Here is a 15,094-nt window from a genome sequence, read left to right as displayed (position 1 = left end):
GAAGAGCTCTTGTGAAATTCACACAAAAAATATTGTTTTTACTCTTTATCATTTATAATTCTCCATGATGATGTATTTCAGTATGAATTTACAAGCGATGTATACAGGTGTCATTTCTAAATATATTCAAAATAGTTCCCTAAAAGTCTTTGAGGAAGTATGTTTTTTTTCTTTAAAAAAAAATGAAAGAAAAGAAAGAAAAGCTATATTCTTACAGCAAACCATAAAGAAAGAGGTCTTGTATCTTTGGAGGGATAGCAGACTCAAAGTTGAGGGTTGCTTTTTTTTCTTCTTCTTCTTCTTCTTCTATCTTCATTACAGTTGAAATCCTGACTACACATGAAGGAGAGGGAAGAGAGAAGCAGAGCTGGTGATACAGTAATTCTCACCTGCCATTGGAGGAAGAGCACAGATGTCCCACCAAAATAAGCCAAGCCCTGACCGGTGACCAACCACTCTACTAGCCAAAAACATGGCCTGATAATGACCAGCCAGCCAATGAGAAAGTTGCACTGGGATCAGGTCTTTAACCTCTCCCCCAAAACAGCAGCAGCATCTTCATTGTGTTAAACACAGATAATTTTTTTTTCCTCTCAAATATGTATATACTCATCACACCTGGTTACAACGCATTAGTGATCATAACATCATAACAAAAATATCAAACGAAGAAAAGAAACAAAACATTAAAGTTGTTACATCTGGGGTTGCATGCCATCACCTCATTAGTTATCATTAAATGTAATTAAAATACATTTTTGCCATTAAAAAATAGCAGGGTTGTCATCACAAGAGTGTGTCTGAGAGTGTGTGTGTGTGTGCGTGTGTGTGTGTGCGTGTTTCTTTGTGTATGTTTGAACAGAAAACATCATCAGTTTACATGACAGTTCTGTAAAAGTAGAACAAACGAACAAATTGCGATGAGTTCATAAAACGCAAGGGTGCCATTTGATATTTTTCTTTTTTTTTTACATGTGCATATTGTTCACTTGTCAGCTCACACAAGCAGCATGTGGAGATAAATATGATAGTAATAAATATGTAGATAAGATGCAAAAAAAAAAAAGAGAGAGAGAAAAGGACAAATCTTGCTCTTCAGTCAACACTGGGTAAGCTGATTGGGAAGCTAGGGGGAGATTCACTGCGGTATTCCAAGAGTACAAAAAGGGCGATATGACAGTGGTTAAAAATGGAGCTTCAATCGAAACACAGTGGCTAATGCAGTCAACTGCCATTCAAAGTCATGGAGAGGAGGAACTATAAGGGTAGCATTTCAGATTTTGGATGTTTAAGAATCATCCTTCGTTCTGTGAAGGGTGCTCAGCTTAGTGTGAAGTGGAGCTGCATACAGCACATCCCACACACTGGGAAAACAATCTAAGCCCCCCTCTCACCCCACCCCTACCGCTGTCCCTTCACTCCCTCCTTCGTTTCCTCTTCTATCTTTGCTTGGGTTGCATGAGCTCAGGCAGAGAGCTGAACTGGAAGACCTTGGACTGGTAAACATCAAAAAGAGAAAAGTTTGATTCTGCCTTATGGCCGCTTCTTCTTCATCTTTTTTTTCCCCTTCTTTTTTTTTCCTACAAAAAAACAAAACAAAAAGAAATTCTGCGGCACATCCTACAGCTCTTGCTACTGTTATTAACGCCCCCCTAAAACATACAGAATCATCCTGAGGTATATTATTTGAAGCAATTTTGGCTTTTGTAAATCTAATCAATCAAGCAAATCAGTCAGTTAAGATCGTTACATGACATTTTTCTTTAGACAGTACATTTTATAAAGCATGATGCTACCAAGGAAAAAAAAATCTATGCGTGTGCAAGTCTTTTTCAGTTTAGTGTTGTCAAAGAAAAAAAAGGAATGAACGAAAAAAAAAATACACAATCAGATTAAGAACCAAATGTTCTGGTTAAAAAGTTCAAGCTTACTACCCAAGTTCTGCCATGCGCGCACACACGACTTATTCCATGCCAATGGATGGATACGTAATTGATGACCACATAACACCCATCCCATCCCGCATCCCTCCCAAACAACGCTTCGAAGGTAAACAAGGGATCCATCCCAAGCAGTCTTCACATCCTCAAAAGCCCTGGTTTGTTGTAGATCAACAGTTCCACACAAAGTTAAATCATCGAAAATTCTGAACGTAATCCCAAGCTAAACTGCAGAGGCTGGACGAACCAACCAAAGTTCAATTTTTAGTACAGAAAATGATTCAGATTAGCTCTATAGACATCAAACACTCCAGCGATGTCATATTGATGGAGAAAGGGAAGAAGGAAAGATGAAAGAAGGAAGGAATCATTGGTGTTTTTCATAGCTAATACCCTGTTTCTCAGTGGCGTGGATAATAAAATAATAATTAATAAAAAAAACTCACACATTATTGCCCACCAAAAACAAAATGATGGTGGTGGAAACAGCTGCGCTTAACCTTTTTTATTTTGTTTATCTCATCTTTGCTCTCTTCCCTTCCACCTTTACGTCAATCATGACAGATTTAAGAGGGTAGAGGATCACCACGTGATGGTGCACACAGCCATCCACCGCATCCGGCAAGACGCAGCTACTTTTAGAAAAATGTAAAATATGTCTTAGAGTGTATATGTGTATTTTCTCTTCTCCGACACAAAATGAAATCAACACATGCAAAATAATCTGCTACTCATGAAGGTATTTTTCAGTAAGCTTTGTTGTTTTTTCTTTTAGGTTTTTTTTTTTTCAAAAGCAAATGTGGGAGGTTTAAACTAATGGCTATTGTGCTACCAAATAAGCAAACACTAAAATCCTACATAGGGGGATCCGGATGCCAGAATCCCTAAGAAATCTTATAGTTCAAGAGAATAAAAGCAATACTTCGCAATTATTGTTTGTTTTTTTGTGCAGAGCCACAAATGAAATGCCCATCAAGTGCCTTAGGTTTCCCTGCTCGTCTGTCCTTTTCTATCAGTCATTTTGTCAGCATGCCTTTTATCTGTCAGTCTGTAAACAATATTCATTAAAAGCACCTGCATCGCTCTCAGCTTCTCATCACTGTCGCGTCCCTCAGCGTGGGCTGAACATACAAAGTTGTATTCTGAACAAGAACACGCTATCAAACAGCCACAAACTATTTGATGCTCCACTATGTGCCAGTTAGCCAATCACTTCCTTCCTCACTCTCTCTCTCCTCTTCCACTGCCAGGTGTCTTAGTGCCCATATTTGTCAGCATAACAAGCAGCAGACCGTTGGACTAGCTCTCTGTGACGCCCCTGCCCTCCTGGGATGCCTCCATGTCTGGCCTGCCCATCTGGTCTTTCTGTCAAGCCTTTTCTCTTCAGCTGGTGAGCTCTAAGGTTGACAGTGAAGGTGGAAAGGAACACGGTGAGAAGGAAGGTGGACAGTGGCTAAAGAGCTTCCTCTCGCTTCCTTTAATTCCACTGTCATATAATTCCTCTCATCCTCCTCACCACCTCCTCGCACATTTGAATGCCAAATCAACTGATTCCTTTCTGAAAGCTATTGCAGGGAGCCCTGTGTTACTCTAACGTATACGGTACCATATTGGTTCCACTTATGGGGCTATGTCGTTTTCTACTCCTAAAAACCTAGGGATTAATGATTACCCTCCTCTTTACACAAGGATACCTTATGGCAGAGTGCTGGCCCTATAGCTGTCTCACTGGTACATGGGAGAGAATGGATAGAAATGGTGATATCAAGAGAGTAGTAGTAATACCGTCATACCCAAGTGGGCACAAGTTCATTTGGATTACAATGTTGAAGAGAAGAAATCGTAGTGTGGCTATGGCATCCCTTATTGGATAACATAGTTGATAAATTATAATACAAACCCAGAGAGGAGTAAGAAGGAGAGAACACATTATTTCTTATATCAACTAAACATCTGACTCCAGACTGGGAATTTTTTTATACACCCGTCTATTGCTGAACTGGGCTGAGTTTAGGACGCCACGTGGGGCTGGGTATGCACTAGTCTTATTGGCTGAGTAAGGCATCGCATGCTCTTTATTGTACATGTCATTAGCTATCCGCCCGTCCCGTGAGCAAAATGAAGTGGTGGATTTAACAGAAGAGCGGAGATTGTTCGCATCGTTGCGTGTATTGATGGGAGCCACTGAAAGCTGTTGGTAAATATCAGAGGAGCTACGCCCATGGACCAGTCTGCTGCTGGTGTCATCCCTCAGCGAATGACTGAGAAAAGGGTTTTCCGAGCCATGGGCTGGGTACAGGGACTTGCTCCTCTTGCTCTCCTCTAGGTTGTGGTTAAACAGCGTAGACTTGGACCCAGTGCCAAAGAGTCTGCCAGAGTAGGGACGCATACCAAAGAGGTTCGCATAGTGCGAGTCAGACGTGGAGTCCAAGAAGCGATCCTTCTCTTTGAGGCTGACACTGCGTGCCGGTCGGCCCAGATCTACATCTTTGGGCTTTTCAAGCATGATGTTGTCAAAGGAGTGCTGACGACTCAGCCTCAAGCGATTTCTTTTTTGGACATGCGGGCCATCTGTCTGTGGCCAGTACAGACCAAACATTTCATCCGGTTGCTGCTGCTGTTGGTGATGCATGGTAGGGCTGACCAAAGGGTCTGCAAGGAGCTGGTCCTCACTAATGTCATACAGGTTGGCCATGTGGAGGCACGCTTCACACCGATTATAAGGTGAACGTGTGCCCGAAGCTGAGGCAGAACCAGTAGAGGAGTACGGCCCTGCAGGTGGGTAGCTAGCAGTCACTTTGGATAAGCAGGAACGGCAGTGTGTCTGTTTGTAGCGATCAATGGATTCATGCGGGGACAGGTTTTTCTCTTTTAGGTTGTAGTGTTTTGAGTAGGCTGGATCTGGTAGAAGATCTGAGTCTGTATGATGCAAAGGCGAGGAGTTCAGATGAATTATGGGCTGCTCACACTTCCTATAGTTGTCACTGTGGTCGGAGTAGATTTCGGGGTATTCCAAATCGTCCGCAGCAAGACCGCGGCTCTCACGGTAGTGAATGGGGTCTGAGTGGAGGCTCAGCTCCCGGTCTGAGTCGATAGTGTAGATTTTCTCTCCTCCTCCTCCTCTCCCAGTTTGGTTGGTTCCGCCGCTGACCTGCTTAGTCTTTAAGTAGGACAGCTCCACCTCACTGCAATCCCTTGGGTATTTTGGAGTCACCGATCTTTTTTTTAAGTTGTCCTTGGGCTTCAGATGCTTGTTGTTTTCTGGGTCCTTGTAGGAGGCTGCTCTACTAGAACAGTCTGAGATGTCAGAATGGGCTGCATCTTCAGGGAGGTACCGCTGAGTCTTCATTGACATTCGTGGGTCTGGCATCAGCATGTCAGGCATCGGCGAGGGCCCGGGTGGTACTGAGCGAACCGTGTCCACCGACTTCTTCCACAGCGTGCGTTGCGGTTTTGCGTTAGTCTGGACTGCGTCAGCACTTACTGCTACCTCCACTGTGTTGGGATTGGCATCATTCAGGGTCAAAGGATGCTGACCTCCCTGGAAGATATAGTTGTTAAGATGATCTTTGTGGCGGTTAGCGAGATAGGACTGCAGGTCGCCAGCATCCCCGTAGATCATATCTTTGGGGGCATAGCTTCGGTTGTCAGCGTAGATGAAGTTCCCCTTCTCTGCCATCATGTCCATGATCATAGGACCAGCCGAGTGCATGAACTCTCGTTTGGGCGAGTTCATGCGGGAGCCACCCAGGTTAGACATGTTGGTCATCTGTTTGGCCGACTTAATGAGCTTCAGCATTTTGTCCTGGGGGCTAAAGTCCAGGTCTGACTTTTTCTTCATGTCAATGTGAACTCCATGGATGCAACTCCAGATTCCCTGCATTTACATACATGGATGAAGACGAAGGAAGGGAGAGGTGAAAAAGGAAGGAGAAATGAAAAGGGCGGGAGAGATTCAATGGAATGAGATGCACAGAATCCAATGCAAAATTAGTCACCCACTGTAACCATGTAATTGTAATGCAAGTACAGTTTGAAAGCATATTCAGTTTATCTTTCTTTCATTATAAAACACATTTGGGGTTTTCTCTAAAATAAAAAATTAGAAATATTACATTAAAAATTCTCTAATAGCATCTGTCAACAATAAGGGGAAACACACATTCACAAATTCTTTAACTCTCAGCAGTTCAAATCAGTAAGATGCTGAAAATTCATTAATGAGGTTAGATTTCTAATATCTCCAGAATCTCTCTTAGAAGTATTCACAATGTGACATAAGCCTCATGTAAGCAAAGCAGTAAGCAAAGCAGTAAACAACAAAAACTACCATCAGTTTGACTTTTGAACCTTAAGACAAACTATTGAATGAGCAAGTATTGAGTAAACAACAGCTGACAGTTAAATGTCTAAAACAGCCAAAGAGCTGTTTATAAAAGAACAAAAAATCCTTTCACCACTGTGACAACTTACTAGTTCACAAATTAATTCCCAGAAAACATTTATCATGTCCCGAAATCAAACAACCTTTTGGTTCAATACACACTTTGCAAAGCTTATCATGACAAAACGGGCAATTAAGGTTGTATTTTGTTTTAAATTATTATTGAGAATGGCTTTGAAGTAACTAGTGCACGAACATCACTTTTAACTTTCACATACACAGCTTTAAAATGAGAGCAAAGAAACTTGCTGCTTTTAGAGAGACACGTCTCCATTGTATGTTCATATACACAATAGGGGACAATGCTGACCTTTTAGAAAAATGAGAGAAAATACATTGATTTGGCATGAGCTGCCATCATTTTACCCCCCAAAAAACATGTTGCAATTAGGATCTATTAGGATCTATCTTGTCGATATTCAGGTCCGCCTCGTGATCCCTCCCCCCCGCGCTCCTGCCTCTCATCCTCCTTTGTATTGCTGTCCCGCCTTTCCCTTGTTTAACTCAGTTTCTTAGCTTATCAGCAGTTTTCTTTCCCTGCCCGTATGTGTGCATGTTTGCTCTTTTCTTTTATTCTGCTGACAGAAAATAGAACTAAGAGAGAGCTGTCTAACCCCAATAATACATTATTAGCCCACGAGTCTAGCTGCAATCTTCACTGCAGCTCATCGCCTTGGACACATCCGCTGTTAACCCTCTAAGCTGCTACTTTTTCACCAAAAGCATCTCTTTCGTCTGTTTGTTTTTCAAGCAACTTAAACTAAAGATCACATGAAACAGCAAAAGCTGTTTTTAACCCTATGGTGCGCAGCTATAGAACAAACCACCATGCTAGTAGATGGCTGTAATGCAGAAGTATGTAAAGTGAGAGATGGACGACACAGTAACAGTAGTGATCATGAAGTTCATTCAAGTTGTGCGTCGGCTGAAAGTGGATGGCTGTTTTGCAATTAGGGTTAGTGAATCAGCAGCAGTAATATATCAGAGTCAAAATCATCGCTTCAGTAGAGGGACTTTTTGGGGGATAAAATGATTTAACCAAAAATTTACTTTCCAGTTGACTCCTGCAGTGGAAATGCAAAAAGCTCCTCAACGATTCATAGAGAATTTCATTTTTATGCAACCTAAATACTTACAAAAATGGGTGCTTACCCGACTGATGCTGAAAAGAAGACCCGGCTTGCCGGAGCAGACCCCAGTGAAGCAGTATCTAAGCCTCCAGTAGAAGAGATGCTCAGAGACAAAGGTAATGAGGGAAAGCCCCATGGCTGTGGCCAGCATGTAGAAGACCCCTGCCATGTTGTCAATATCCAGCTGACTGGACATCACCTCATTCTTCTCATTGTGGCAAATTCCTGTGAGCCACTGGGCTTCTAGTTCCTCCATTTCACCTGAAAGGAAAACAACAAATCCTTTACCAAATAGCTCAAAAGCATAATGGCATACAGGATTTCCATGTTTAGACAAGTCAGAAATTTACTGTTAACTTAAAAGCTGCTGCAAATTTATTTTAGGCCAATGGTGAGATCCTTGATACAGACAGAAACTGAGGATTGTACGGTGTGCAGTATTGCCATGCTCTGCAAACCGCTTTGCAGCCCACTACTTCAACAACTGCACTTTCCTATTCTGTGTTGCACATAATCAATGTCATACTTGGTGTTCTGCGCTGGGACCTCACTGTAGCCCACACTCCTAATTTTCCTACAACAGAGTCACAGAGTACAGCCAAATATAAATTCTTGCAGTTAAAAATAATCATTTTCTTTTGACTAGTGGTCCTGAATGAACTCTAATTGAGTATAAAGAATGTAGATACTGCATTTCTACCCTAGAAAGGCAATCTATAAATTCAATGGCTGGTAGCACCTTTATATTCTGTCACTTGTCACTGGGCTTACCGTCTCCTCTATGTTGGCCAACAGGGCAAATATATGTTTCTTAAATGTGGATAAAAAAAGGTACAAAGGAATAAAGACCTTATCTTTCCTCATTTCTTACTCTATGTTCCTTTCCCTCTGTTCCCCCTCTTTTTCCGGCTTCCTCTGTGACATTTGGCGCGTGGCTAATCCAATCGGTGTCATTCAGGGCCAGATAACTAAGGCTGCTAGTGGGAAAGACAAATATCATGGTGGTGTTCAGCTAGATGTCTTTGGGGTGCAGACTCAATAAGACATCATTAGCCTGTTGGTACAATTGAAGAACATTTATCTCATGTCAGACTTGCAAATACATGACTAGACGTAGCCATGCTACCTTTTAAATGAAATTATGGCATGCCGAGAACTGGCTTCAAAAGCAAATTAAGGTGAATGACATTGTTATCAACAGGTGACTTTGTCTCCACTTTTTGTTTAATCTATTCAAGGGAAAGGCTGCTGCTCATGCTGTTGCTTTTTCTCCAGAGGGGAAACTATTGCTGAAATTCAGATTTTGTTCTCGTTTCAGTAGTCACACGGCTCAAGCTATAGTCTGGTGTTCAGTCGGTTGGAACACAGGAACACAAGTCCCTACAAGTCGGGTTTAAAAAACATGTAGCATGGAGCAGCTCAGACTTTATGTGTCAGTCCAGTTCAGCAGATTCCTTCAAAATTTGTATCTATGTTTTACAATAAGCCTACCTCATAAATCAAAATTAAACCATTCCCAAACGTGACTTGATGATATGAAATGCAATGAGAAATGCATATGTTCAGCACTGTGCTTTATGTAGAATGGGGAAAAAAATGGTAAGAGCACAAGTGTGGAGAACTTGCCAAACAGGTGCTGCTAAGACAACAGGACGTTACAGTTTTCTAATTATATGTATTTTATGTGAACATTTGTTGTTGTTTTTAAAAACCACTACACGAAGTGTGGCACTGGCTTCCAGGCCACCTCCTTTTTTGTCTCTTTTCCTTCTTCACCTCCCTTCCCTCTCTACTTTTCTCCAGATTAATCTTCTCTTTGTCTCTTCCTTGCCCATGAAATGCCATATGCTTTCCGCCCACATTCTGTCTATCTGATCATGTAGCATCTGCTGAGACAACAAGTCACTGTCATCTATCAAGTACCTGCCCTTCTGTCACTTCCCATCTCTACCAGACACACTTGCTTTCCTTGTCTTGCTCTTGTCCCATGCCCTGTGCCTCATCCTCTTTTCTTTTTTTACCTCTCTCTGACCTCCGTGCACGCTGCCTCTTTTCTGACGCTGTCATCACTATTTCATTCATTTCTCCTTCCTCTTGCTACACAAACTTTCTTTTTAGGTCTTTGTCTCGTGCCATTTCCTTTTATCCCTCTCACTTGCTCTGTTCACCTTTATCTTTATCTTTTTGGCATTTGTCTTTCTCTTTGTGTGTGTGTTTGTGGGTGGGTGGGGGTGCATGACAACTAGTTTATACCAGAAGCTATAACACAAAGAAGTATGAAGAGATTGGACTGCAAAGAAGTATTAATTATCAGGAGAAGATAAGGCAAAACAAAAACACAGAGCCTGATTCCTATCAAAATTATCCAGCTATGGAAACATGATGGAGTGTGGCCTGCATGCTCAGAAGCCCTGATAAGATTCAGTTAGAGGGGATTATTGTGACACCAATGTTCATTTAATCAACTTCAGTGCACTTACTGTGAGTGGCTGTGAACGCTCGCATCAGCAAAACGCTTTCGATGTAAAATGTAAATGAATCTTGTCACTAAGAGCTCTGGCTGTCTCGTGTTCGCGCTGTTTTGCAGTAAGAAATTTGTTTAAGTAAAAACTTTTGAGGCAACTGTAATAAAGGAATCTGGTAATTCAGATAGAGTACATACACGCACACACATCTGGTGCTGCAGAGAGGAATACATTAGAATAACTTACACACTCTGCCCTCTGTTTAGAGCAGCCTTTGTCTCCAGAATAACATCAAAGGACTATTTATACTTCACTGCCTTCCCTTTGTGTTGTCAGGCACAGACAAGGCAGCAGAGATGTTTGCATGTGAGTGTGTGGCGGGTGAATTACAGGACTGGCAGTGTAACCTTTTGCCTTTGTGGGTAGTGTCATGCACTTTGAATTTGTATGAGAGTGCTGTGTATGTGTTTCTCACCATCGCCGATAATTGCTAGGATAGCCAGGTCCACCTGTCGTTTCCAGTAGGAACCTTTTTGTAGAGCAATCCCATACCCGGTGGTAGCAAAGATGTACCTGAAATACACATGCACACATACACAAATATAGCATATAGCGTAACTCTAATTACGAATGTCTTCAATAACATACAGTGCTGTGCAACCCCTCATTTTGCTAGTAAAATGGGAAATGGGTGCAGCAATTATTGAAACAGGGCAAAAAAGAGTTTGTACAATTCTAATAATCTTCAAAGTCAACATTTGGTACGACCACCTTTATTCTTCAACACAGCCTGACCTCTCTTAGGCAACTTTCTTGCTATTTCTTTAAGTTGTCTTCAGGAATAGTTCTTCAGGCTTCTTGAAGGTCAAAGTTCCTCTTTGGATGTTGACTTTCTTTTCTTCTGTTCTCTGTCAGCATGATCCCACATTATGTTCCACTGTTTTCTCCTCCCCGTCTGCTTTACTGCATTGGTAGTGTCTTTGGGATCATTCTCACGTTGCATAACATGGAAAGTGAGGTCATACTTTCCAACAAGATCAACAAAATTTTGCACTCCCCTCTAAAGACAATTATTTGTGTACATGTTTAATTGTGACACCACTCTATTAAGCTACAAAGAAAGTTTTTTAAATTAAGAGACAGAGGATAGAGTCAGCCACTACCGCTAATGTTTAGCTTAAGCTAATACGAAGCTTCAGTTTAGTAAGTAACATGCTTTTAATGAGTAATCATGATTACTCATTGAAGGATTACTCTACAAATAACTGAATTATAGGGATAGTTACCCGCTACCAATGGTCACCAGCTTACATCCCTCATCTCTACCGGCCATGTAGTTCAGCACTGCAGCGTCATAGATGAAGGCATCCAGCTTGCTGTGGGGCGAGAGAGAGAAAACAAAACAAAACAAAAACAAAAAAACAGGCAAAAAACAGACAAATAAAGGGAAATGGTAAGATGTTTAGCCTTTTTTTAAAGCGAGTCAGTGAGAAGTGAAGAGATGAAAAAGAAAACAGAAGATGGGCTTTTTTGTTTTTTTTAAAGAACGTGTTGCTTGCAGATCAATTTTAAAGTGTTAAATCATCTCCAATAGGACTGCAACCCAAGCATAACCAAACACACAGAGGACACAGTGGGGAGTGGTGGCGGTTCAATACACCACGCTTCACTGATGATAGGACCTTGGAGGCGCCTGGACGACCTAAACAAACTTTAGACAGACTCAAACATTTACACTGTCTCGCTTTTCACACTCGCACACAGAAGGACTCATAAATAAGTGGGCTGCAAAGTGGAAAGTTGAAGCTCCCGCACTTCAACTGACATTTTCAATGTAACAGATGCCGTTAGTATCCACTGCTCTGTTACCATCTCATTGCCTGTAAATGCTCTCTCTCTCTCACACACACACACACACACACACACACACACACACACACACACACACACACACACACACACACACACACACACACACATATAGAGCCCCGCTAATAGTGCAGTGACTGGTTGGCATTTACTGAATGTCACATGCAGTCCTCTAACGGAGACTCACAGCCGATAGTTTAGCTGTGTAATTAGCTTAACCCAGCACTGGCTCCATCCACAGGCAAGCTGTGTATCCAAACGTGGGGGAACCAGGAGTGTGTGTCAGCAAGTGTGTGCGATTGAACAGATGAAAGTGTGCACTGGTGCATTTCTGTAAGCAGGGATTTGTTTGTGCATGTTTGCAGATGCTAGCCAGACACGCTGTAGCTCACGTGAATTGGACGGGAATTCAACCACCACTTATCTGCCACACGTTCATGACGGTGAAAGATTGTAAAACATTTTCTTGCCAGATTACATCTACACCTTTAAATGAACACTGAGTGTCACTCTGAGTTTTCCTTTACTATTGCAGGACATCTCTCTGCAGTGTAGCCTACATAACATAAGGTGTTTAAACTATCATAAAACAACAAAGACAAGTATCATTAGCTGAATTCACACCATAAATGCTAAGAATCTGGCAAACCGTGAAATGTTAATGATTAACAACATCACTGTGAAACCTAAGTGGCTGTTTTATTGTGGCCCAAAGGGGGGTTTTAACCTTTGAATAATCAGCTGTAATAATTTGCCAAAAAATTCCATTTGTCAAAAGTCTAAAGAGTATTTGAGTCACATAAAATATTGTTATTGGCATTCTCTCCTGGTTTTCCTAGAGTTCTTTATATTATTTCTTGTTGTCTTCATTTGTTTTTGTCCACTATGGCAGTATTTCCCAACCAGGTGTGCTGTGGAAGACTATCTGGTTCCACCTGGGGTCCGTTCTTCGTACCTCGCTTACTACATCCAAGATCAAATCATCGCGCTAACTTTGAGCTCGCTATTCCGGTTCTCCGAACACACCTGTTGTTGACGATTAGTATAGCTGGATGAAGTAATGTGAGATCACTGGGTGGCTTAACAGGGGCTACGCATCGATAGTAGAAACATTGATCGGCAACCCTTTGATTGGTCGGCGAAAATGTCGAAGGAGCGCGCTCAGTATTTTACGGCAGCAGAGCAAGAACTCTTGATTGAGGGATTTCAGGAGTTTCAGAGTTTAATTAAAACGCAAGGGAACACTGCAAAGGCTGCAAAAGCAAGGAGAGAGGGCTGGCAGAAAGTTGCTGACACATTAAACTAGTAAGTAATTTAATAATAATAATAATAATAATAATGGATTGGATTTATATAGCGCTTTTCAAGGCACCCAAAGCGCTTTACAATGCCACTATTCATTCACTCTCACATTCACACACTGGTGGAAGCAGCTACGGTTGTAGCCACAGCTGCCCTGGGGCAGACTGACAGAAGCGAGGCTGCCATATTGCGCCATCGGCCCCTCTGGCCAACACCAGTAGGCAGTAGGGTAAATTTATTATATTATATTACATTATATCATATTATATTATATTACATTATATCCTCTTTCACATTAGAGCCACGACAGGACCCACTAGAACATGGGAACAAGTAAAAGTGAAATATAAGAATATTCTACAGAATGGTAATATTTATCACTTATATTGCTTTTAGTCTCTTGAAAAGAGAGCCTGAAATAATCTGTTTGTTTGTTCATAACAGCAACCAAGAAAAGGGCAAAGCAAAAAAAGACAGGTGGTGGTCCTGCACCCCCTCGTCAACAATTTGGTTAAGTAAATAATACCCTCACGGGAATATCGATATCTCTCTATGAGCACACTGTCGCGCTGAGCTAAAGGATCCTGTCTATCCCGCAATATACGCTGAATTCTGAGGACTCTCCTTATCAATCTTGCACCTTCCGCAATGGGTTGCTCGCGTATACGGACAGGACATGGCTGCAACAGACTTCCCAAATCCACCTTCGCTTTTATAGCCGTGGTCTCTCATCTTGCTTACATGAAGTAATTTACTATTACTACTCTGAACTGTGAATTACATCTGAAATAATCAAATACATGAAATAGAATGATTAATAATAGTACATTTACCTTTTTTTAGGAAATGTACTGTATTTCATGTATCTGTATGAAATCAATAAAATAATCAAATACTGCATTATCTTTAGTTACATTGATAATATTTATTTATGGTAAAACAGTGGTAAAATATCGCTGTTGCTTTCGTATAAATGAAGCGGACATACCTGAGTGGCCGCGATCTAATCCTGTTTACATAAAGTAAACCTGCTCCCCAGCAGGTTTACGCTTACGGACCTGTTGCTATGACAGCAAGTCCCGGATGAGCTTCGGGGCACCGAACGATCCAGGATCACGCGAAATCATCAACAATCAAATCCAGCTAACTTACTTAGCGAGGTACGAAGAACGGACCCCTGACCTGGGTCCTGGAGAAAATTCCAACCCAGATGAAGGCCCCAGCATGAGTACAGGTCAGAAGAAAGCAAAAAAGGTATACTGGGGACAAACCAAGCTAATTCCACTAGGCCTGCTGCGAGGGGAAAAATTATCAATATGCTGTTTGTGACAGTTTTACAGAAGAGGATTAGGGCCACTGAAAAAAAAGTGGGAACATCTTTTTTTTTTTAATTCTGAGAAAAAAGTCAGAATTCTGAACAAAAAAAGGCAATTCTGACTTTTTTCTCAGAATAAAAAAAAAAAAAAAGATGTTCCCACTTTTTTTTTTTCCCAGTGGCCCTAATCCTCTTCTGTACATTTTTGTTTGGTGGTGTGCCGTGTAATTTTTCTAATGTGAAATATGTGCCGTGGCTCCAAAAGGTTGGGAAACACTGCACTATTGCAATCAAAATATCTTTGCATTAATTTTTTAATATTTAAAAACTCCCAAAATAGTTGATTTTCATAATTCTATTATATTCAAATTATTTTAAAAATATATTCTCTAAAAAATTTGTGTCTGAAAACCAATCAATATATAAATTGCTTGAATTGCTCCCACAACTATGTAAGCTACAGAAAAGGATGTCACATACAGTTACTGACAAAATCTTAAGCACATGGAGATATGTTTACTGGGTTTTTTGCATTTAATGCCAAACTTGTCACTATAATAGCATTATACCATGATGAAAACACCAATAATTATTGATCAGATAGGGATTTTAACCATGATTTGATTTGT

General features: G+C 41.2%; 1 protein-coding gene across 1 annotated transcript in view; it reads right to left on the bottom strand.

Annotated features, from left to right (window-relative positions):
* Positions 1-1,353: 1,353 nt before the first annotated feature.
* grin2aa (glutamate receptor, ionotropic, N-methyl D-aspartate 2A, a) overlaps positions 1,354-15,094 on the bottom strand; it is a 179,880-nt gene continuing 166,139 nt past the window's right edge. The window contains exons 12-15 of the mRNA XM_080906362.1: positions 11,266-11,355; positions 10,455-10,552; positions 7,537-7,775; positions 1,354-5,817 (exon numbers count right to left, since the gene is read on the bottom strand). Of these exons, the coding sequence (XP_080762488.1) occupies positions 3,886-5,817; positions 7,537-7,775; positions 10,455-10,552; positions 11,266-11,355 (2,359 nt within the window). The 3' untranslated portion in view covers positions 1,354-3,885. The remainder of the gene's footprint in view (positions 5,818-7,536; positions 7,776-10,454; positions 10,553-11,265; positions 11,356-15,094) is intronic.

Source organism: Rhamphochromis sp. 'chilingali' (assembly GCF_963969265.1).
Source record: "Rhamphochromis sp. 'chilingali' genome assembly, chromosome: 15".
Taxonomy (NCBI): domain Eukaryota; kingdom Metazoa; phylum Chordata; class Actinopteri; order Cichliformes; family Cichlidae; genus Rhamphochromis; species Rhamphochromis sp. 'chilingali'.
This window is presented reverse-complemented; position numbering and strand designations above follow the sequence as displayed.